Genomic DNA, 23,111 nt, shown 5'->3' on the forward strand with positions numbered 1-23,111 from the left:
CACCACACTATAAGTTCACTTCCTGTGTTGCAAGAAATAGGGCCCCCACCTAACATGTATCAGGTGGGGCCCAAATATCTGCAACACAGGAAGTGAACAGGAATAGAACCATTAAACCATGGTGTGGTGGGAGCTGGTGAACTTAGTGTTGTAGCTGGATCATAATTGCACTCATCAACAGTTTGGATTTTTTGCAAAGATTTAAAATCCAGACTCAGCTACTCCTATCAGATGTGAATCATAGTTCTATTAATACGTTAAGAGGCACACATACAATTGCAAAGTAAGGGGCAAGTCATTTTGGCCACAGAGCAGAGCGAGGTTTGGGGTCTGGTCTGTTGGGTAGAAGGCAGAGACTCATCGATCAGCAAGCAGGGAGTTTGCAAGCGCGTCACAGATAAACGTTTGGGAGGGGGGGGGGGGGGGTTGTAGTAAATACAAATAATAAATAAAAATCAGAACAGAAACAGTAATAAAAGCAATTCAGATCAAGGCTGTTTAACAACGCACTCAACAGGGGAGGATAGTGACTCGATATTCCAGTTGAAAGATTGAGGAGAGATGTGTCAGTAGAATAACTGGCAAGACTGTCACGTTCTGCACAAACTGAGCAGAGCCGACATCAGCACCCGCTACTCCCTTTAGTGGGCAAGGGTTTGCCTCCCTGATGTAACCGGGAGGCATCAGATCAGAACTGACTCTTTGACTTAGCTGATGAAACTTCAGGCCAAAACTTTGTCTACTGGACTTAAAGTTTGTGCTTGATTGAGTGTTTAAAGTTTTGCATTATATAATAAGCAGGGCTTTAATTTCCATTTTACCAAAGCTACAGGTCATGCAACCCGTAGTACTATAAATCATGACCCTAGCAAGTTCAATCACAAACCTTTCGACCAGAAGTCTTCATTGAAAAAGACCTCCAGTTGAACACAGAAGTTTCTTTTCGCTTCTGTAAGACTATCAACTCAGAAGATGACAAAGACTTGTTGCCAAAATTATAGTTGTTATTTTCAAGTAAATAAATAGCTTTCAGTCGGAAGGCTGGGATTGAAACCGGCTGTTGTATAACGGTTGCAGTACCAAAGTTAAACACTCACGACAGGAACTGCTGGAGAGATCAGAGACTGGGGGGATATGTAATCCCACTGCAGCAACAAAGAAACGAACTCAAAGAAAATAAACATACAATCACCTTTACCGTTACACTGCTGATCAAACGAAATGATGGCATCGCTACAGAGCATCCCCTTCTCAGAATTTAAGGGGTACCCTCCCCCTCCCCCCTACAAGCAACGACCAAAAATGAAAAATTTACTATGGAAGCACGTTAACTCATTGAGTGCCACTGTCCTCATCTGAGGACAGGCTACTTTGTAACTGGCACCTGCCCATTTGATTTTCATTTTCATTTTGTTAACTGCCCAAGTGAAGTCTTAATATAATGTATCGAATTACAGAAATACAGCTTGTGATCAGATTTTTTCAAAAGGCGCCTAACAGACTCCCCCCCCCCCCCCCCCAAGGGCAGCTCCATTAATACTAAAACTACTCCTGTAGCAAGGATGTCCTTTTCAGCAGCTGCTTGTACCCAGAACCCCCCTCTTCTATAAATCTTCCCCCTTTGTAACAGTTCTCATGTATCAACACCAGCGGTTTGCAGCCCAACGTCTAGAAAGTTTTCTGTCTTTCGTTTAGCTTTGGAACCCAGTCCCACACCCCGACGTAATCCTTCTAGAGGAGACTGCCAAAATCTCGGGTTTTAGAGTGTCATCATAACGGGTATGGATCGGTCCCACCTAGCGTACAGGTGATGGGGAACCTCCACTTACCCCCTTAATACATGCCCACGTTCCTTTTCTCTTGTTACGTCCGAAATGGATAACAAAAGTAAAACAAATAACTCTATATTACTGTTTAACAAATGACATACATGACCAAGTTTTATTATACTGTCATGTCGTTTTTGACAGTATCATGTAGTATATATAGATATATTATATATTATATAATATATATATATAATATATAAATATATATATACTATATATATATTATCCAGATATACGAGGTCAGATTGGCTCCAATTCGTAGCTTGCAATAAGGAAATGCAGTACCCTCCTTTCCACCAGATGGCGATCCTGAGCCTCACAACAACGAGATGCTCCTTGCTACCATCTGGTGGGCAGACGCCAGAACTGCACCCAGCCAGACAATACAAAAACACACACGCATTCAAGCAGGGTGGATTTAAAACCAACTCTGTTCTCCCTGCAAGAGAGGATTTGGCCCCATAGTGAAGCTGCATTCGCTTTAACAATAACAGGTAAACAAATATGACTGGCTTATAAACTTATTTCTTTTTAAAATATATATATATCATATATATATATATATATATATTTTTTCAGGTGGGGGAAAGGTAGAAAAGTTTAATGATAATTTAAAAAAAAAAAAAAAGTCTTTAAACTTTTTTTTTTTTCAAAAGGAAACAAAGCTATACTTCCATTCCTTCTCGCCAGAGGTTCTCAACCCTGGTCCTGGGGACCCTGTGTCGGCTGGTTTTCATTCCAACTGAGTTCTCAACTACTGAACTAGACCCTTAACTGAACTGATAATTTGCTTAATTAGACCAAGTACAATTGTTCTGAGCATCTAAGACATTTCAGATTGCAAGTTACTTATAAAATGGTATAGTTAACTTGAAATCTGCAACTCCTTAAAAGCTGAAAACAATTAAAAAGGTCTAATTAAGCTAATGAATAGTTCAACGAAGTGTTCGATGAAGTCACTGAGCACTCAGAGTGATAAGGACCCTGTCGCTCTCCAGCCTCAGGGCTGCACACCTTGCTATACTCAATGAATCCGTAGAGGCTCCCAGTCTCCTCTCTCTGCTGTAGCTGAGGTGCGAGAGCCAGCGGGCGGACGCTTATATGTAGCACAGTAGGAACAGTCTTCCCATCTCAAAAGGCCAGAAATATACAATACACAAGTTATTTAAAAACGGTTCAGTCCTAACCCTCCATTCTGTAAAAGGGCTGCTGTTGATTATCTTAATAACGACCCTAATGAAGGAACATCTCTTAGTTTAGTATTTACCAGGTGTCAGGAAACTAACAGGTGACTGATTGAATAAATACCCCCCCCCCCCCCCCCCCCCCTGTGGGGGTATCCCCTCGCGAAAATTTTGAAAAAAAAAATAGTCAAAAAAAAAAAAAAAAAAAACGAAAAGTAAAAAATAAATACCCTCCAATGAGACACACTGCATAGACACCACCATCCATTTTGTTTCTAGAACAAGTCTGAACATCAACAACAATAATAATAATAATAATAATAATAATAATAATAATAATAATAATAATAAACTACTTACAGAAGGTTTTACTCCAAGGCTGGGAATTTAAGTTCCACCACTCTCTCTAGTGAATTTGTAAAGCCACTGTAGCATGGTTTTGATTCAACAAAACAGATACCTGGAGCTGCAGTACCCTCTCTGAACCAGGAGAGGGAGCCAATGAAACAAGCTCCTGGCTTCCACCTGGTGGGCAAACACTGCAACTGCAGCCGCAAGAGCCGGTCAAACGCAGCCTTGGAGTTTTATTCCCATCTAAGAGATAAGGCCAGATTCTTTTTTCTAAGTTTTTTTTTTTTTTTTTTTTTTTTTTTTTATTGCTCCAGTTTGAAAAATTGGCACATTGTTTCGGTAACCCAGAAGCCATGCGTTTCAATAACCTGCAAACTTGAACTAGACTTTTTCGGCAACGCAGTTTTATCTGCCTGCAACTAGCTTAGCAAACATTTAAAAAAGTTGCGAAAAAGTATTTTTTTTTGTTTGAAAAAGGACAAGTTGATAAATCTACCGAGCAGGACTGTGCGTCCCTGACTCGTGTAGTAACGGCCGAGCTCCGAAGTGCACAAGAACGATCATGAACCCGCACTGAAAGCGCCTGCTTACAGGACTGCGTCATCAAGCCTCTGAACACACTCTTTCCTCCTCGCAGAATTGGAAATTTCAACTTGCTTGGGAATCAGGGCCCTGAGCTTCATAACAACGTTTTCCTCACTGAAGCAATAAAAACAAGCAGAAAAAAAAACAACCCCCCCCCCCCCCAAAAATAAATATCATGACCCTTTCATTAAGGTGCAGGTTGTCCGTACATCAACTTTCTCTAGATGCACACTGAGACCATGAGGACAGACGAGAGCAGTTTCAAGATTTTCAGCAGGTAAAGATATACATTGACAGATAGGTACATACATAGATATACTCTCTGTTAGGGGGGCCGGCGTCAAAGTCTTAAAAAAACGCTTTAAAAAAAAATGGATTTGAAGGAAACTTTTTTTTTTTTGGTCAGTAAGAATCTTTTAGTCCTCTGGATTAAGACTATGTGTTAAGTGCTATTGCAATATTTTGCAAACTCCTACAACAAGCAGCACAGACAGTCAGAGAGCACCAACTACAAACAGGACTTACAATGCACTTGCACAGCTGGCTTCAGTTAATATTGTCATTACGAATAAGTTCAAAATTTCCTTTCAGAATTTCAGTGTGCATTTCAGCTTTTTAAAAAAAAAAAAGAGCGCTTTTTAAAACTTTTTAAAAATATTCAAATAACTAAAACCTGCCCCCCCCCCCCCCCCCCATGGGCTAGGCTAGACCCCCAGCTCCCTCCCTCTGCCGCTCTCCTGCGCCCCCCTGATTTCGGGGGTCCCCCTCTTGGCGCAGGGCTGCCAGTTGTACCCCACGAAGGTGGGGCTGATGGGCATGTACTGGAATATCTGGTACCTCCGGATGAAAGACATCCCGAAGGGCAGGTCGTAGGATTCCATGCCCTCCAGTTCGGAATTCCCCTTGGCAATCCCGCGCTTCCACTTCTTGATCCCGCGCTCCTCTGCCGTGCCTGTGAGAGACGGGTGCAACCTTCAGATCCCGTTTCTTTGCTTTTTATTGCTGCTCCCTTTCCTTTTCGTGTACAATGATCCGGGTGGAGCTCTCCACAGAAATCAGGGGCTGACAATCAGGGGAGGGTCACTGGTGTCGATCGGGCTGATTCACCAGTCAGGGTGAATTGAGAAACAGCTGCTCGGGTTTGTGATGATCGCTGCTTTTCTTAACTGTGGAGAGCAGCGATCCACACAAACCCAGGCAGCTGTTTCTCAATTCGCTCTGAACGGGGAAATCAGTCTGATTGACACCAGCAACCCTCCCCTGCAGAAAACTTGACCCGAATAACTGCATAATCGATTTGTGCAGCTCAAGTAATTTATGCAAACTCTTTAAGAGAGCAGCTATGAATTTCTCTTAACCAACATTTTTTTTTTCTTTCAGATTACTTTGTATCGTTTTCTGTGTCAGTCCTCACAAGTTTAAAAGCACCTTTCCGGCCTCAATAGAGCTCTCCAGTATCCAAGAGTGTAACCATTAACCTGTCCCCCCTGCAACACTCGGACCCTAGTAAACGTCAGAAATGCATCATTAAGACATACCACACTGAATGAGCAAACCAGTAGCTCTAGCATCCGCTAGGGGTGAGTAGGTGTTGCCGGGGGAATGGGTAAATGGTTACACTCTGGTGTACCAGGTGGACTTGGAGAGAAGATATTTCTGGAGAGCTCTATTAAGGCCGTACGGAGGAGTTAAACTTCTGAATTTAAAAAAAAAAAAAAGTCAACAGGACGAGAACACTACCAAAACTGAGTGCCAGTCCCGGTTCCCCCCCCCCACTTCACCTGGGACGGTGTTGTCCAGCAAGAACGCCACAGAGCCGCCCACAAACATGGCCGTGGTCAGTAGGACGTTCAGGACCTGGTCAATCCCCTCGACACCTGAGAAGAGAAAGTGGGGGTCGTGTAAGAAACACGTTTCAGTTCAATAAACCGTTTTTCAAGTGCTTTGCAGACGGCTCATTTCGTTTATTCTCATTTTTTTAAGGCACAGTCAAAAAAAAAAAAAAAGCATTTTAAAAACCGCTTTGTGACTAGGGCCCTGTGTCAGTTCGTTATTCAAAGCAGCAGGTGTCGGTCCTTGCCTACCTGTGACCAGGGGGTTCTCTTTCAGATAGCTGGGCAGCACCAGCCCGAAGAAGATGGAGAACCCCAGAATGAAGAGGTTCCGGGACGAGTTCAGGTCCACGAACTGGAGGTTAGAGAGGCCGACCGCCGTGATCATCCCTGAGGGGAGAGGAGGAGAGGGGGAGCAGTCAGGTACTGAGGAACAGCTGGGGACTGGAACTCGCACGTCGCATGGTTCAAAAGCTCTTCAGGTCTAAAGAATGAAACTACTCTCCTGTGTTTGTCAGGTCTACAGATTCTGGGCGGGTCATTTATCCCACTGCTGGCCACCAATATCATGCTTTTTAAAAACAAACAGTTTCAGGGATGGAAAGAAGACTCCCGTTGCATAGCACTTTGATCCATTCCTGGTTTTACTAGGCATTTAATAAGACACACCTATACACACTGTGGCTAATCAAGCTCGCAGTAAAACCTGGAATGCGTGCAACTGCTATGCAATAGGAGTCTTATTGCCATCCCTGCAGCTTTCACTGACATGTAAACACATGCATGTTGTTTATGTTTAGCTCATGGCCTGTTAATATACAGAGACCGGTATATAAACTCATTTGAAATAAATGTTTGAATAATGAATTAAAAAGGTACCGTCTCACCAAACAGTGTGCAGAAGAGCGCCCCCAGGATGGGGTCTGGCAGAGAGGCGAACAGCGCGCTGAATTTCCCCACCATGCCCAGCAGCAACATCATCGCAGCGCCGTACTGGATCACACGCCGACTGCCCACCTGAGACACAGAGAGAACAATGAACCCTACACCCTGCACACGAGAGAACACTGAGCATGCATCATCACAGCCCTGTACTGGATCAGACACCCTGCACACGAGAGAGAGCACCGAGCATGCATCATCACAGCCCTGTACTGGATCAGACACCCTGCACACGAGAGAACACTGAGCATGCATCATCACAGCCCTGTACTGGATCAGACACCCTGCACACGAGAGAACACTGAGCATGCATCATCACAGCCCTGTACTGGATCAGACACCCTGCACACGAGAGAACACTGAGCATGCATCATCACAGCCCTGTACTGGATCAGACACCCTGCACACGAGAGAGAGCACTGAGCATGCATCATCACAGCCCTGTACTGGATCAGACACCCTGCACACGAGAGAACACTGAGCATGCATCATCACAGCCCTGTACTGGATCAGACACCCTGCACACGAGAGAGAGCACCGAGCATGCATCATCACAGCCCTGTACTGGATCAGACACCCTGCACACGAGAGAACACTGAGCATGCATCATCACAGCCCTGTACTGGATCAGACACCCTGCACACGAGAGAACACTGAGCATGCATCATCACAGCCCTGTACTGGATCAGACACCCTGGACACGAGAGAACACTGAGCATGCATCATCACAGCCCTGTACTGGATCAGACACCCTGCACACGAGAGAACACTGAGCATGCATCATCACAGCCCTGTACTGGATCAGACACCCTGCACACGAGAGAGAGCACTGAGCATGCATCATCACAGCCCTGTACTGGATCAGACACCCTGCACACGAGAGAGAGCACCGAGCATGCATCATCACAGCCCTGTACTGGATCAGACACCCTGCACACGAGAGAGACACTGAGCATGCATCATCACAGCCCTGTACTGGATCAGACACCCTGCACACGAGAGAACACTGAGCATGCATCATCACAGCCCTGTACTGGATCAGACACCCTGCACACGAGAGAACACTGAGCATGCATCATCACAGCCCTGTACTGGATCAGACACCCTGCACACGAGAGAGAGCACCGAGCATGCATCATCACAGCCCTGTACTGGATCAGACACCCTGCACACGAGAGAGAGCACCGAGCATGCATCATCACAGCCCTGTACTGGATCAGACACCCTGCACACGAGAGAACACTGAGCATGCATCATCACAGCCCTGTACTGGATCAGACACCCTGCACACGAGAGAGACACTGAGCATGCATCATCACAGCCCTGTACTGGATCAGACACCCTGCACACGAGAGAGAGCACTGAGCATGCATCACAGCCCTGTACTGGATCAGACACCCTGGACACGAGAGAGAGCACCGAGCATGCATCATCACAGCCCTGTACTGGATCAGACACCCTGCACACGAGAGAGAGCACTGAGCATGCATCATCACAGCCCTGTACTGGATCAGACACCCTGGACACGAGAGAGAGCACTGAGCATGCATCATCACAGCCCTGTACTGGATCAGACACCCTGCACACGAGAGAACACTGAGCATGCATCATCACAGCCCTGTACTGGATCAGACACCCTGCACACGAGAGAGAGCACTGAGCATGCATCATCACAGCCCTGTACTGGATCAGACACCCTGCACACGAGAGAGAGCACTGAGCATGCATCATCACAGCCCTGTACATCAGCCCTGCACACGAGAGTGAGCTGCATCATCACAGCCCTGTACTGGATCAGACACCCTGCACACGAGAGAACACTGAGCATGCATCATCACAGCCCTGTACTGGATCAGACACCCTGCACACGAGAGAACACTGAGCATGCATCATCACAGCCCTGTACTGGATCAGACACCCTGCACACGAGAGAGACACTGAGCATGCATCATCACAGCCCTGTACTGGATCAGACACCCTGCACACGAGAGAACACTGAGCATGCATCATCACAGCCCTGTACTGGATCAGACACCCTGCACACGAGAGAGAGCACCGAGCATGCATCATCACAGCCCTGTACTGGATCAGACACCCTGCACACGAGAGAACAGAGCATGCATCATCACAGCCCTGTACTGGATCAGACACCCTGCACATGAGCATGCATCATCACAGCCCTGTACTGGATCAGACACCCTGCACACGAGAGAGAGCACTGAGCATGCATCATCACAGCCCTGTACTGGATCAGACACCCTGCACACGAGAGAAGCACCGAGCATGCATCATCACAGCCCTGTACTGGATCAGACACCCTGCACACGAGAGAGAGCACCGAGCATGCATCATCACAGCCCTGTACTGGATCAGACACCCTGCACACGAGAGAGAGCACCGAGCATGCATCATCACAGCCCTGTACTGGATCAGACACCCTGCACACGAGAGAGAGCACCGAGCATGCATCATCACAGCCCTGTACTGGATCAGACACCCTGCACACGAGAGAGAGCACCGAGCATGCATCATCACAGCCCTGTACTGGATCAGACACCCTGCACACGAGAGAGAGCACCGAGCATGCATCATCACAGCCCTGTACTGGATCAGACACCCTGCACACGAGAGAGAGCACCGAGCATGCATCATCACAGCCCTGTACTGGATCAGACACCCTGCACACGAGAGAGAGCACCGAGCATGCATCATCACAGCCCTGTACTGGATCAGACACCCTGCACACGAGAGAGAGCACTGAGCATGCATCATCACAGCCCTGTACTGGATCAGACACCCTGCACACGAGAGAGAGCACTGAGCATGCATCATCACAGCCCTGTACTGGATCAGACACCCTGCACACGAGAGAACACTGAGCATGCATCATCACAGCCCTGTACTGGATCAGACACCCTGCACACGAGAGAGAGCACCGAGCATGCATCATCACAGCCCTGTACTGGATCAGACACCCTGCACACGAGAGAACACTGAGCATGCATCATCACAGCCCTGTACTGGATCAGACACCCTGCACACGAGAGAGAGCACCGAGCATGCATCATCACAGCCCTGTACTGGATCAGACACCCTGCACACGAGAGAACACTGAGCATGCATCATCACAGCCCTGTACTGGATCAGACACCCTGCACACGAGAGAGAGCACCGAGCATGCATCATCACAGCCCTGTACTGGATCAGACACCCTGCACACGAGAGAGAGCACCGAGCATGCATCATCACAGCCCTGTACTGGATCAGACACCCTGCACACGAGAGAGAGCACCGAGCATGCACCATCACAGCCCTGTACTGGATCAGACACCCTGCACACGAGAGAGAGCACTGAGCATGCACCATCACAGCCCTGTACTGGATCAGACACCCTGCACACGAGAGAGAACACCGAGCATGCATCATCACAGCCCTGTACTGGATCAGACACCCTGCACACGAGAGAGAGCACCGAGCATGCATCATCACAGCCCTGTACTGGATCAGACACCCTGCACACGAGAGAGACACTGAGCATGCATCATCACAGCCCTGTACTGGATCAGACACCCTGCACACGAGAGAGAGCACCGAGCATGCATCATCACAGCCCTGTACTGGATCAGACACCCTGCACACGAGAGAGAGCACCGAGCATGCATCATCACAGCCCTGTACTGGATCAGACACCCTGCACACGAGAGAACACTGAGCATGCATCATCACAGCCCTGTACTGGATCAGACACCCTGCACACGAGAGAACACTGAGCATGCATCATCACAGCCCTGTACTGGATCAGACACCCTGGACACGAGAGAGAGCACCGAGCATGCATCATCACAGCCCTGTACTGGATCAGACACCCTGCACACGAGAGAACACTGAGCATGCATCATCACAGCCCTGTACTGGATCAGACACCCTGCACACGAGAGAGAGCACCGAGCATGCATCATCACAGCCCTGTACTGGATCAGACACCCTGCACACGAGAGAGAGCACCGAGCATGCATCATCACAGCCCTGTACTGGATCAGACACCCTGCACATACGAGAGAACACTGAGCATGCATCATCACAGCCCTGTACTGGATCAGACACCCTGCACACGAGAGAGAGCACCGAGCATGCATCATCACAGCCCTGTACTGGATCAGACACCCTGCACACGAGAGAGAGCACCGAGCATGCATCATCACAGCCCTGTACTGGATCAGACACCCTGCACACGAGAGAACACTGAGCATGCATCATCACAGCCCTGTACTGGATCAGACACCCTGCACACGAGAGAGAGCACCGAGCATGCATCATCACAGCCCTGTACTGGATCAGACACCCTGCACACGAGAGAGACACTGAGCATGCATCATCACAGCCCTGTACTGGATCAGACACCCTGCACACGAGAGAAGCACTGAGCATGCATCATCACAGCCCTGTACTGGATCAGACACCCTGCACACGAGAGAGAGCACCGAGCATGCATCATCACAGCCCTGTACTGGATCAGACACCCTGCACACGAGAGAACACTGAGCATGCATCATCACAGCCCTGTACTGGATCAGACACCCTGCACACGAGAGAGAGCACTGAGCATGCATCATCACAGCCCTGTACTGGATCAGACACCCTGCACACGAGAGAGAGCACCGAGCATGCATCATCACAGCCCTGTACTGGATCAGACACCCTGCACACGAGAGAACACTGAGCATGCATCATCACAGCCCTGTACTGGATCAGACACCCTGCACACGAGAGAGAGCACCGAGCATGCATCATCACAGCCCTGTACTGGATCAGACACCCTGCACACGAGAGAGAGCACCGAGCATGCATCATCACAGCCCTGTACTGGATCAGACACCCTGCACACGAGAGAGAGCACCGAGCATGCATCATGCATCATCACAGCCCTGTACTGGATCAGACACCCTGCACACGAGAGAGAGCACCGAGCATGCATCATCACAGCCCTGTACTGGATCAGACACCCTGCACACGAGAGAGAGCACCGAGCATGCACCATCACAGCCCTGTACTGGATCAGACACCCTGCACACGAGAGAGAGCACCGAGCATGCATCATCACAGCCCTGTACTGGATCAGACACCCTGCACACGAGAGAGAGCACCGAGCATGCATCATCACAGCCCTGTACTGGATCAGACACCCTGCACACGAGAGAGAGCACCGAGCATGCATCATCACAGCCCTGTACTGGATCAGACACCCTGCACACGAGAGAGAGCACCGAGCATGCATCATCACAGCCCTGTACTGGATCAGACACCCTGCACACGAGAGAGCAGCACTGTACGAGCATGCATCATCACAGCCCTGTACTGGATCAGACACCCTGCACACGAGAGAGAGCACCGAGCATGCATCATCACAGCCCTGTACTGGATCAGACACCCTGCACACGAGAGAGAGCACCGAGCATGCATCATCACAGCCCTGTACTGGATCAGACACCCTGCACACGAGAGAGAGCACAGAGCATGCACCATCACAGCCCTGTACTGGATCAGACACCCTGCACACGAGAGAGAGCACCGAGCATGCATCATCACAGCCCTGTACTGGATCAGACACCCTTCACACGAGACAACGAGGGGAGCGAGGGTCCTGCACTGCACCTTGGTGATCCCCAGCACTCCAATGTTTGGGCTGGAGGAGGTCGATCCATTCCCCGTCCCGAATATGCCGTCCAGCACGCAGGAGAGCCCCTCAATGAAAATCCCCCTGTGGAAACGGAGAGGAGGAAAGGGGGGCGAGAGGGGAGTAAATCAAAGAGAGCCAGCACAGCAGACGACAGCTGACACAGGAAAGTTATCTTAAATGCACACCAATGGCACACACATTGAGTGAGCAAAACTAGTATTTCTTGCACGCATGGTTATCTCCGTATTGAATGTAGAAAGAAGCCGTTGCAAAATGCTCTAATGAAACCCAGCTGTGGTTTATCTCTCCCACTAGCCACTCTACAAACTTAAAACTTTCAAACAAGGAAAACTTTTCCAGGGTGCACCATGCCAGGGCCTACCTGTTAATGGCATGGATAGGAGGAGCGGGGGCGCAGGAGAGACGGGCACAGGCGTAGTAATCCCCGATAGATTCGATGATGCTGGCCACCACCGCGCTCAGCATGCCAATCACGCCGGCCGCAGAGACCGTCGGAACTCCCCACTGGACTGAGAGACAGACAGATAGGGCTCTGTTAGCCCCGAGTAGTAGAGACAGCTGAACTGATCCCCGCAGGGCACATACTCACAGGGGTAGGGCACTTTGAACCACGGGGCCACAGCCAGGATGCCCTGGCGCGCGTCTGTGCGGGCGTAGTACCCGTACTTGTTCTTTTCGGGGGGGAAGACGTCCGTCACGGTGAAAATGAAGCAGATGAGCCAGGACATCAGGATAGCCATGATAATCTGGGGCAGCAAGAGACAACGGGTTAATAGGCAGGGTACACGTCACTGTATGTACCCCTTTTCTTGCATGAGCGATCGACTGCCGGTATAGTACAGAATGATAATGGGAACGGTGTTATGCAAGTCAATGTGCTGTGTGGAAGGCAGGGCCGGCCAACATTGCCCCTTCCACTCCAGGTCTTTGTTCCAACCCTGTTCTGAATTGTAAATTGAAGTCAATAAACCTCCATCCAGATCCTGGAGTACAGTAGTTCATTGTATAATTTTTTTCCTGTTAAACATGGAGTGGAATGGTCCTCCAGGACCGGGATTGGACACCCCTGTTGCACGGTGTCTCTCATTGTTTAAGAGATCCATATCCACTAACTAAACAGAGACACTCTACACACAGCAAAACAGCCTACTATGGTACGATCAAACATGAATAAAATGTTGTTTTTGCAGAATTGTGCCACATGCCCTATGGACTCTGTACAAGATGTTATTTTGATGTTTCTTCAGAAGGGATATTTATAAATCGTAATAATAAGAGGTGCTTTGTTCATTCAAATAGGGCCATTATTTAGCAACAACAGCACATTTTCTGAACTGACTGCAACTTTCTGTATAAGAATAGCAAGGAATTGCTCCGAGCTGCAACAAGCGGTTTCCTCTGTACTTTAAATAGGCTTGTTTCCTGCACTCACAGCTAAACAGGGCACTGACAGTACAAAAAAGCACATTGTAATCTATGCTTGAAGGAGACATTGGTCTGCCTCATTTGGTACAATGGTGAAGGGGGGTGCTTTTCATCCCAATCCCTAGTGCAGTGTTCATCTGTAAAGGTGGAAAGGAGAAGAAAAATCAGGCTTGCTCCTTTCTGAGGAGGGATTTCTCTCACCATAAGAAATCCCTCGCATTTTAAAGCAACCTGTTTATTCACGAGCCGACTTGGGTTCTACAGTGAAATACAATGAAATCTGTTTTCAATGGGTTGCAGTGCCCTGTTGGGATTTTCTACTGCTTCTTTGCTTCTGACCAAATGCGTCCAGGGAAGAGATAACCAAGCAGAGGAAAATCTAATGACTCAGGCTTCAAATCACACCGATACCAGGATCTCCGTCCCACTCACGCACAGCTCTGCTGGTCAGAAACGACTCGGGAAAACTCAAAGTGGCAAAATCTGCTGTGCCGTTAACGGGTTTCGTGGTCTTCCAGTGAAGAAAGCGAGGGATTCGTTACAGGTGTTTGACGAGCTCCTAAAAGGCAAGCATCGAAAGGGAGCAAGCCTGGAGAGGAGAGCCGGTAAAACACTAGGAGGACTCACCGGAAACATCTTGAAGAGCTGGACACGGTAAGCAGTCCAGCCTTTCTTGGACTTGTAAACTGGGAAAGGCAACTGGACATTGCGGGCATACTGGGAAAAGAGCAGCACCAGGAAAATAGTCCTGTGGAGAGAGAGACAGAAAGAGAGTGAGAGATTAGAGGACAGGGGGAGAGCTGGTTGATTAGAGCCAATTTCACAGGGTTCACCTCTGGATGCCTGGGTGTAAAGCCTGCTTGGGTATAATGAAATTAGTGGTCTTAACCTAACCCCCATACCGGAATACTACTCCACAGTTTAATCCAAAATCGTTTTCACTGACGGCATCGAGAGAGACGTGTCGCCCAAACTTTTGTCATAAAACGTGTTTCTTTTTGTAATTTCTAAACTTAGATGGAAAGAGAGTCTTTTAGTTTCTAAATGCAGAGCATACTGAATGTTTAAGAGAGACAGGTTTTTTTCGGTTATAGGAGCCTTTGAAGCACTTGGAATGGGAACTGATTAAAAGGGAACTGGAATTAGATTTTGAAATGTTATTGACCCCAGCCTCCTCCCCTAGGTGGCGCTGCAGGCGCGGATACTCACAGCATGGCGATGCCCCAGTGCTTGCCCGCTCGCTCCCCGGCGGCCCGGAAGCCAGACAGGCCGATGAGGGTCACGGTTGGGGTGATGGTCAGGGGCCCAATGTACTTCAGGAGGACCCCAGGAAGCCCCAGAAAACCGATACACACCTCAATCAGAGAGGAGACGATGATCGCACCCTGGATCTGAGACAACGAGACACAAACTGAGCAAGAAGAAGAGCCCAGCGGCGAACATCAGCCCTCCGATTCGGGGAGCAGGGTTGGGTTAAAATCCCTTTGTTCAATTCCAATTCCTTTTTTTAAAAATCAATTCTGAATTCTTTTAAAAGGGGATTGGAACTGAATAAAAGGGAATGGGAACTGATTTAAAAACAAAAGGAATGAGAATTTTAAAAAAAGAAGCGAATCCCACTACTAACACCAACACAATGCATTATTTTTTTTCCCGGGTTTATTAAATGTAACAGATAGCTTCAGGGGTGGAGCTTAGACTATCACTACATAGCACTTTGATCCATTCCTGGTTTTGCTATGAGTTTGATCAGACACACCTGAGCTTGTTACCTAGACACTGTGGCTAATCAAGCATCTGGTAAAATCTGGAATGGGTGACACTTCTATGCAGAAGGAGTCTTATTCCCATTCCAGAATGGCGGTATAAAGAGCAGCAGCCCACTGGTTCAGAGAGAGACGAAGACACAGAACGATCAAGAAAATCAGGGTCCAGCATCAGAGACGCAGCACAATCCGCTAGGGCATTATAAAAGAACAGCAGCCGTTTGCTCTGCGATTTGGAGACAGTGCTCTGTACCATCAAAGCAATTCTGCATTAAACAACCTTTTAAAGAAAGGAGAGTTAAATGCTCTTCTGTATAGTGGAAAGTGTACAACTATGGCCAGAAGTTTCTCACCCAATAGGATTACTAACTCGCTTCACAAAGCTGAATGAAAGTTGCTGAATAATCCTAACACATTGAATTACAGAAGCTTTGTAGTTTTCCATATACTTAACGGAAAACTGGCAAATTGTAGAATGTGACATTTCGAAATCCTACATGAAATACTGTTTGATCCCATACTAAAAGTATTTGTTCCCAGTGCCAAATATAGAAATCTCTTACCTCTCGTATCCGCGGGTGCCAGATATCTTCTGTGTGCAGTAACTGAGTGGAGTTCATAAATGAGATATCTGGAGGAACACAAGAGCAAGGATTGATAAAGGAACTCGCACACACACTTCAGATGGTTGGATGCCAGGGACTTTCATACAGTACAAGCTAGTAACAGCATTCTGTATAATTCAGCATAACATTGTGGTCCCAGCCAGTCCTTACTAAAATGAATGGAGTGCTCCCCTCTACAATCCCTATTGAAATGAATGGAGTGCTCCTCTCTGCAATCCCTATTGAAATGAAGGGAGTGCTCCTCTCTGCAATCCCTATTGAAATGAATGGAGTGCTCCCCTCTGCAATCCCTATTGAAATGAATGGAGTGCTCCCCTCTACAATCCCTATTGAAATGAATGGAATGCTCCCCTCTACAATCCCTATTGAAATGAATGGAGTGCTCCCCTCTGAAAACTCTATTGAAATGAATGGAGTGCTTCCCTCTGCAATCTCTATTGAAATGAATGGAGTGCTCCTCTCTGAATCCCTATTGAAATGAATGGAGTGCTCCTCTCTGCAATCCCTATTGAAATGAATGGAGTGCTCCTCTCTGCAATTCCTATTGAAATGAATGGAGTGCTCCTCTCTGCAATCCCTATTGAAATGAATGGAGTGCTCCTCTCTGCAATCCCTATTGAAATGAATGGAGTGCTTCCCTCTGCAATCTCTATTGAAATGAATGGAGTGTTCTTCTCTGAATCCCTATTGAAATGAATGGAGTGCTCCTCTCTGCAATCCCTATTGAAATGAATGGAGTGCTCCCCTCTACAATCCCTATTGAAATTAATGGAGTGCTTCCCTCTGCAATCTCTATTGAAATGAATGGAGTGCTTCCCTCTGCAATCTCTATTGAAATGAATGGAGTGTTCTTCTCTGCAATCCCTATTGAAATGAATGGAGTGCTCCTCTCTGCAATCCCTATTGAAATGAATGGAGTGCTCCTCTCTGCAATCTCTATTGAAATGAATGGAGTGCTTCCCTCTGCAATCTCTATTGAAATGAATGGAGTGTTCTTCTCTGAATCCCTATTGAAATGAATGGAGTGCTCCTCTCTGCAATCCCTATTGAAATGAATGGAGTGCTCCTCTCTGCAATTCCTATTGAAATGAATGGAGTGCTCCTCTCTGCAATCCCTATTGAAATGAATGGAGTGCTCCCCTCTACAATCCCTATTGAAATTAATGGAGTGCTTCCCTCTGCAATCTCTATTGAAATGAATGGAGTGCTCCTCTCTGCAATCCCTATTGAAATGAATGGAGTGCTCCCCTCTGCAATCCCTACTGAAATGAATGGAGTGCTCCTCTCTGCAATCCCTACTGAAATGAATGGAGTGCTCCCCTCTGCAATCCCTACTGAAATGGAGTGCTCCCCTCTGCAATCCCTACTGAAATGAATGGCGTGCTCCCCTCTGCAATCCCTATTGAAATGAATGGAGTGCTCCCCTCTGCAATCCCTACTGAAATGAATGAAGTGCTCCTCTCTGCAATCCCTATTGAAATGAATGGAGTGCTCCCCTCTGCAATCTCTATTGAAATGAATGGAGTGCTCCTCTCTGCAATCTCTATTGAAATGAATGGAGTGCTCCCCTCTGCAATCTCTATTGAAATGAATGGAGTGCTCCTCTCTGCAATCTCTATTGAAATGAATGGAGTGCTCCTCTCTGCAATCCCTATTGAAATGAAGGGAGTGCTCCTCTCTGCAATCCCTATTGAAATGAATGGAGTGCTCCTCTCTGCAATCCCTATTGAAATGAATGGAGTGCTCCTCTCTGCAATCCCTATTGAAATGAATGGAGTGCTCCTCTCTGCAATCCCTATTGAAATGAATGGAGTGCTCCTCTCTGCAATCCCTATTGAAATGAATGGAGTGCTCCTCTCTGCAATCCCTATTGAAATGAATGGAGTGCTCCCCTCTGCAATCCCTACTGAAATGAATGGAGTGCTCCTCTCTGCAATCCCTATTGAAATGAAGGGAGTGCTCCTCTCTGCAATCTCTATTGAAATGAATGGAGTGCTCCTCTCTGCAATCCCTATTGAAATGAAGGGAGTGCTCCTCTCTGCAATCCCTATTGAAATGAATGGAGTGCTCCCCTCTGCAATCCCTATTGAAATGAATGGAGTGCTCCTCTCTGCAATACCTATTGAAATGAATGGAGTGCTCCCCTCCACAATCCCTATTGAAATGAATGGAGTGCTCCCCTCTGCAATCCCTACTGAAATTAATGGAGTGCTCCTCTCTGCAATCCCTATTGAAATGAATGGAATGCTCTCCTCTGCAATCCGGAACCAGTCTGTTCTGGAATCCGGCCTGACTAGTAAATCTTGTCTGCATCAAATCAAATGGAATCTGAGCTTGTAGTCCAACACTACACTTAAACCTGTATTTACTACAATAGAGGTTTTTTTTTTTTAAATGTTGAAATAATTTGTCATTCACACCTTCATGTTTTTAGGTGCAGATTTACATTTTACAGTAAACCAGCACAATTCTCCAGTCCTAAGCAATGCTGGATTAGATTGATTTTACTGTGCAATATTTATATAGAGAAACAGTAATAATATCTAGCCTAAACTTGGGTATTATTTTTAATCATGGATCCAGGAATATTATCAATGTCAAGACTCCTTGCTATTCAGGGCTACAACTGCAAACCTTTTTGTTCCTGGTTTTAGGAGGAGTTTAAGACATACCTGTAGAGAAATATTGTGAAATATGATTTGCAAGGGTAACCCAAAGGGCAAGAGAGAGCTGATGACTAAAAACACTTAGGTGCGGTCCAAGTTATTAACATGACGCAACTAAACTCTGAGGTGGGGGGTGGGGACCTCATGATGTCGTGTGAATGCAAATCGAGCTCCAGGGAAGATCCTCAAGCCCCTCTCCCCAAATCACAGAGGGTAGTTCTCACGCAGACTCCCAGCAGGCAGGTAACAAGGCTGGCTACTCTGACTTCTGTTCCTGAAACCTTCGAGAATCAACAGGTCTCTTTAAAAGTTTAATCTTGAGTCATTCGAGTCTTGATTATACTTTATACTGATAATGATAACAGAATCAATCAAACATTGCACACCTGAGCTTGTTACCTGTGTACTGTGGCTAATCAAGATCCTAATAAAATCTGGAATGGATGGCACTGCTATGCAATGAGAGTCTTATTTCCATCCCTGGATTGTGCTGTGTATACAAAGATGGAAATAAGACTCCCGTTGCATAGCAGTTTGATCAATTCCTGGTTTTACTAGAAGTTTAATAAGACACACCTGAGCTTGTTACTATACACTGAGGCTAATCAAGCTGGTAGTAAAACCTGGAACAGGCAAAACTGCTGGGCAATAGGAGTCTTATTTTCATCCTGAAAGTGTTACAGAACTGCCTGCTGTCTTCACAAGAACTGCATTACTTTACCTTTGCTATATCAAGTGTTGTCTGTATTGCAGCAGTACATTAAAACATTTCTCCCGATCAGGTCACCCAAGAAATGCATCTCTCTAAGCTTTTACGGAGAAGAGAATTTCTCTTCTAGACATCGCAGTGTACCCAGACCTGCTCGTTACCCGTCCCCACAACACAATGGTGAAGCAAAGCGACCCCTGGAAGGGCCACAGTGGGTCCTGCGCTGCGAGTCTCAGTCAGGTTACCTGTGGTGTTGCACTTCCACTTGTCCAGGGAGAGGATGGCACGGGATGGGGCAAGGAAAGCAAAAGCACTGGCCTGAAACAGAGGGAGCCTGGAGAGGGGGGGGGGGGGGAGGGGGGGAGAGAGAGAGAGAGAGAGAGAGAGAGAGGGGGAGAGAGAGAAAGAGAGAGGGGGAGAGGGGGAGAGAGAGAAAGAGAGAGATTTATATCACTTTAGGAACGTTAAACATTTTTTTGAATGTCATTATTTTTATGATTACTTCATGTTCATTTAATATAATAGTATTTTTTTTTTTTGCTAGCAAAGCAAACATAGTTCACTAGGGGGCACCAAAGTTTTTCTTGACCCAGTGAAGGACTGTGGGTAAACACTGCTGCTATCAGCATGAATGCAGTGGATTCCGCCGAGTCATTCTGATAATTAACTCTTTCACTGCCATGCCATCAACCAGCTTCACAGGAGCAGCAAAAACTGTGCAAGAGCTGGGCTGCAGTGTGGAAGGCAGTGGCTTTTAGCTCAGTGGTTAGAAAAAGGAATGGGTTGCAGTGTGGAAGGCAGATGGATTGAGTAGCTCCGTGGTTAGAGAAAGCGCTGGGCTTGTATTTTCTAACACCAGGGTGACGCAGGCAGATTGTGTAAGCTCACTTGCTCATTGATTCAACAGCCTTGAACAGCACCTCTCCCAAACCAAGGACAGGCAGCATGCGGACTTTGACTGCCAAGCTAATAACCCTTACAGAAAAGTGTGAGGAATCCTGTTGAGATGCTACTATACATTGAAAGCCTGGCTAGCTGACCCATAAGCAGACCACAGCAGTACCAGTACAAGGCAACAAATCTGAACTAGCCGACTGGTGTGCAGGCACAGCTCGAGCAGCAATGAACTGTGTGAAAGAGTGGACGAGAGGGCGCAAAGTTTTAGAGACGCAGTGGGGAGAGAGTAATGACTGGTTAGCTATAAATAATGGAACAAAAAAAAAATCTTCTGGTTTCGCAAAAGACGAGCAGAAAAGGAAAAATATCTGGAAGGGCTCAAAGGTTCGATTGTGCAATTTATTAAAAACCCAAGGCAAGGGTACAGACTCTACAGCAACTGTACATGAAACTGATAGCATGCAAGGTCAAGAACCAGTGATGACAGAAGTGTGTGAACAAGATCTAGCAGCATCAGAAGAGACTGAGGATATACAGCAAACAGAGGAAACGGAATTCCCAGCACATGATGGGCCAGCGCTGGAACAACGACACGGAGCAGCAGCACTGGCGAGCGACCGTGCAAACTGGCCGGAAGTCATCGATAATGCAACCCAAGACTACCTGGCTATGAAAGGGCCCATTGAAGTTATACACTTCAATTCATCTGTAAACAACTGTAACTTGGCAACGCAGAGCAGGAGGACAGGAAACGGCTTGTATATTCCTCTCAAGCAATGCGCTCTTCTGCTTTTACTGGAAATTGTTTTCAAAACAAACAGTCAACCTTAAAAGGCTCTAGATTAAGAGACGGGAAAGAAATATATCATCCTTGCTTAGTCATGAGTGTTCCTCTCCTCTCCACCCCCCGTCACCTGGTTATGAAAAGGTATTTGAACGGAAAATGTCCAGAAATGACAACCAATTGACTTGGTAGTTGTGCTTGCACATGACATGGTATATTGGTTTAAAAAAAAAAAAAAAAGGACTACACTACTAAAAACCCTAAGGAGAAAACCTGAGAATTAAGTATTTATTTAAAACTGTGTTATTTAGGTGCAGCATCAGTATCAGAGATGAAACTGATACCATTGTGGCTCCAACTTGGAGTCAGCATCATGTAATACACTATACAGCATTTAGAGCCAACATGGCGGACATGAGACTCAGTTTCATAACTTTCTCAACTATACCGGTTGCCTGGTTACGACGAGTCAGAGAGGAGAACAGAACAAGGCAATCCTGACTGGGAAATCAGCAGTGCTGATGCGCATGAGAGGAGATTTGAACCACCGGGGAGACCTCCTGGTTACAAGCCCTTTTCTTAACCCACCAGACCCCACACGGCCTCCTATGTCACAATACTTGCAAAATACGATGTGTAACTAATGGTAACCGTACCTCTGTTTGACAATAGGAAAATACCCATCAGATCGCAATTGATTGTGTCTGTGCCAAAATCTGACAGCGTACCACTTTCAATGTGACAACTTATCACTTTCTGACAATGTACCAATTTCTAACACTACACCGGTAGATTCGAAAGTCATTTCTGAATCATTTCATGAGTTGTTGTTGGGCTGGGAACTCAACTCGTGTCCTGTAGTCTGTTTGACGCTGCGCTGTATCACTGAATGGATTCACACAGACTCCTGAACCGATCCCTATGAGTCACTGTGAAGAGTCGTTCAAAGAGAACAAGTCGTTCACCAACCACACATCATGAGAGGAAGTGAATGGGGTCGTTGCGATTGATCGCTACTTCATTATTGTGAATGTATAGGTCCTGAAACCAGACTGTTTGCTTTCTATATTATTTTGGGTATAACGTCCTTGAAGAATTACTGACACCATACCCAACAGAAGAACAAATGATAAACATCAGGAGCCACGTGGAACCATACGAACAAGGAAGAAGATTTCATGTGCCTGTAGCTTTCAATTGTAGTTAGTGCCTAGGAACTGGATGGGTCGTGTTGTTTTGAAACAGAATCACGACTACAGTTTTACAGCACAAAATATTTTTGCAGTGCCAATAAAATCAAAAACACATTTTTATTTATTAGAAACTGATTTAAAAACAAAAGGTTTTTATTGTTTGTGCTGCTACTCGTAGCCCACTCTGTGGCACACTGGCCCTGTGCTTTCCCCGGTAAACTAATGTTTCTGATGAAAGCAAAGCCTGGTAACGGACCGTTTTTTCGGTTTTACGGCTTGATGAGAACATGGATTCCGTTTGTCCGTCACTGAGACGGGATGGCGGTTTGAACAGAAGCATTGCCCTTTGTGTAGATCAAAAGTAATAACTTGGGTAAAAAGTCGCAAATTGCAAATGGTTTTTGAGACTGAAATATTTTTAGGACGTTTAACCTAAAAACACTCAAATATCTAAAGCCGGGTCCACACCCGAGTGATCAGTTGTGCAACTTTGAGAGTGTTTTGTTGCTCAACTGATCGCAGCTCGGTACACGACTTCACGCGAATTGTCATTAACAGGAATTCATTTATTTTTTGGGGGGGGGGGGGGGGGGGGGGGCGGGGGGGATCAGCCGTTGCCTATGG

At 46.8% G+C, this 23,111-nt stretch overlaps 1 protein-coding gene across 1 annotated transcript in view; it reads right to left on the reverse strand.

The window, feature by feature from the left end:
• Positions 1 to 4,653: 4,653 nt before the first annotated feature.
• Positions 4,654 to 23,111, reverse strand: part of LOC121303029 (solute carrier family 23 member 2-like) — a 40,411-nt gene continuing 21,953 nt past the window's right edge. Inside the window, exons 6-16 of the mRNA XM_041233424.1 lie at positions 19,859 to 19,947; positions 16,176 to 16,243; positions 15,056 to 15,237; positions 14,474 to 14,594; positions 13,011 to 13,167; positions 12,783 to 12,930; positions 12,376 to 12,481; positions 6,669 to 6,798; positions 6,034 to 6,171; positions 5,731 to 5,826; positions 4,654 to 4,901 (exon numbers count right to left, since the gene is read on the reverse strand). Of these exons, the coding sequence (XP_041089358.1) occupies positions 4,654 to 4,901; positions 5,731 to 5,826; positions 6,034 to 6,171; positions 6,669 to 6,798; positions 12,376 to 12,481; positions 12,783 to 12,930; positions 13,011 to 13,167; positions 14,474 to 14,594; positions 15,056 to 15,237; positions 16,176 to 16,243; positions 19,859 to 19,947 (1,483 nt within the window). The remainder of the gene's footprint in view (positions 4,902 to 5,730; positions 5,827 to 6,033; positions 6,172 to 6,668; positions 6,799 to 12,375; positions 12,482 to 12,782; positions 12,931 to 13,010; positions 13,168 to 14,473; positions 14,595 to 15,055; positions 15,238 to 16,175; positions 16,244 to 19,858; positions 19,948 to 23,111) is intronic.

This window comes from Polyodon spathula, chromosome 31, assembly GCF_017654505.1.
Source record: "Polyodon spathula isolate WHYD16114869_AA chromosome 31, ASM1765450v1, whole genome shotgun sequence".
NCBI classification, from domain to species: domain Eukaryota; kingdom Metazoa; phylum Chordata; class Actinopteri; order Acipenseriformes; family Polyodontidae; genus Polyodon; species Polyodon spathula.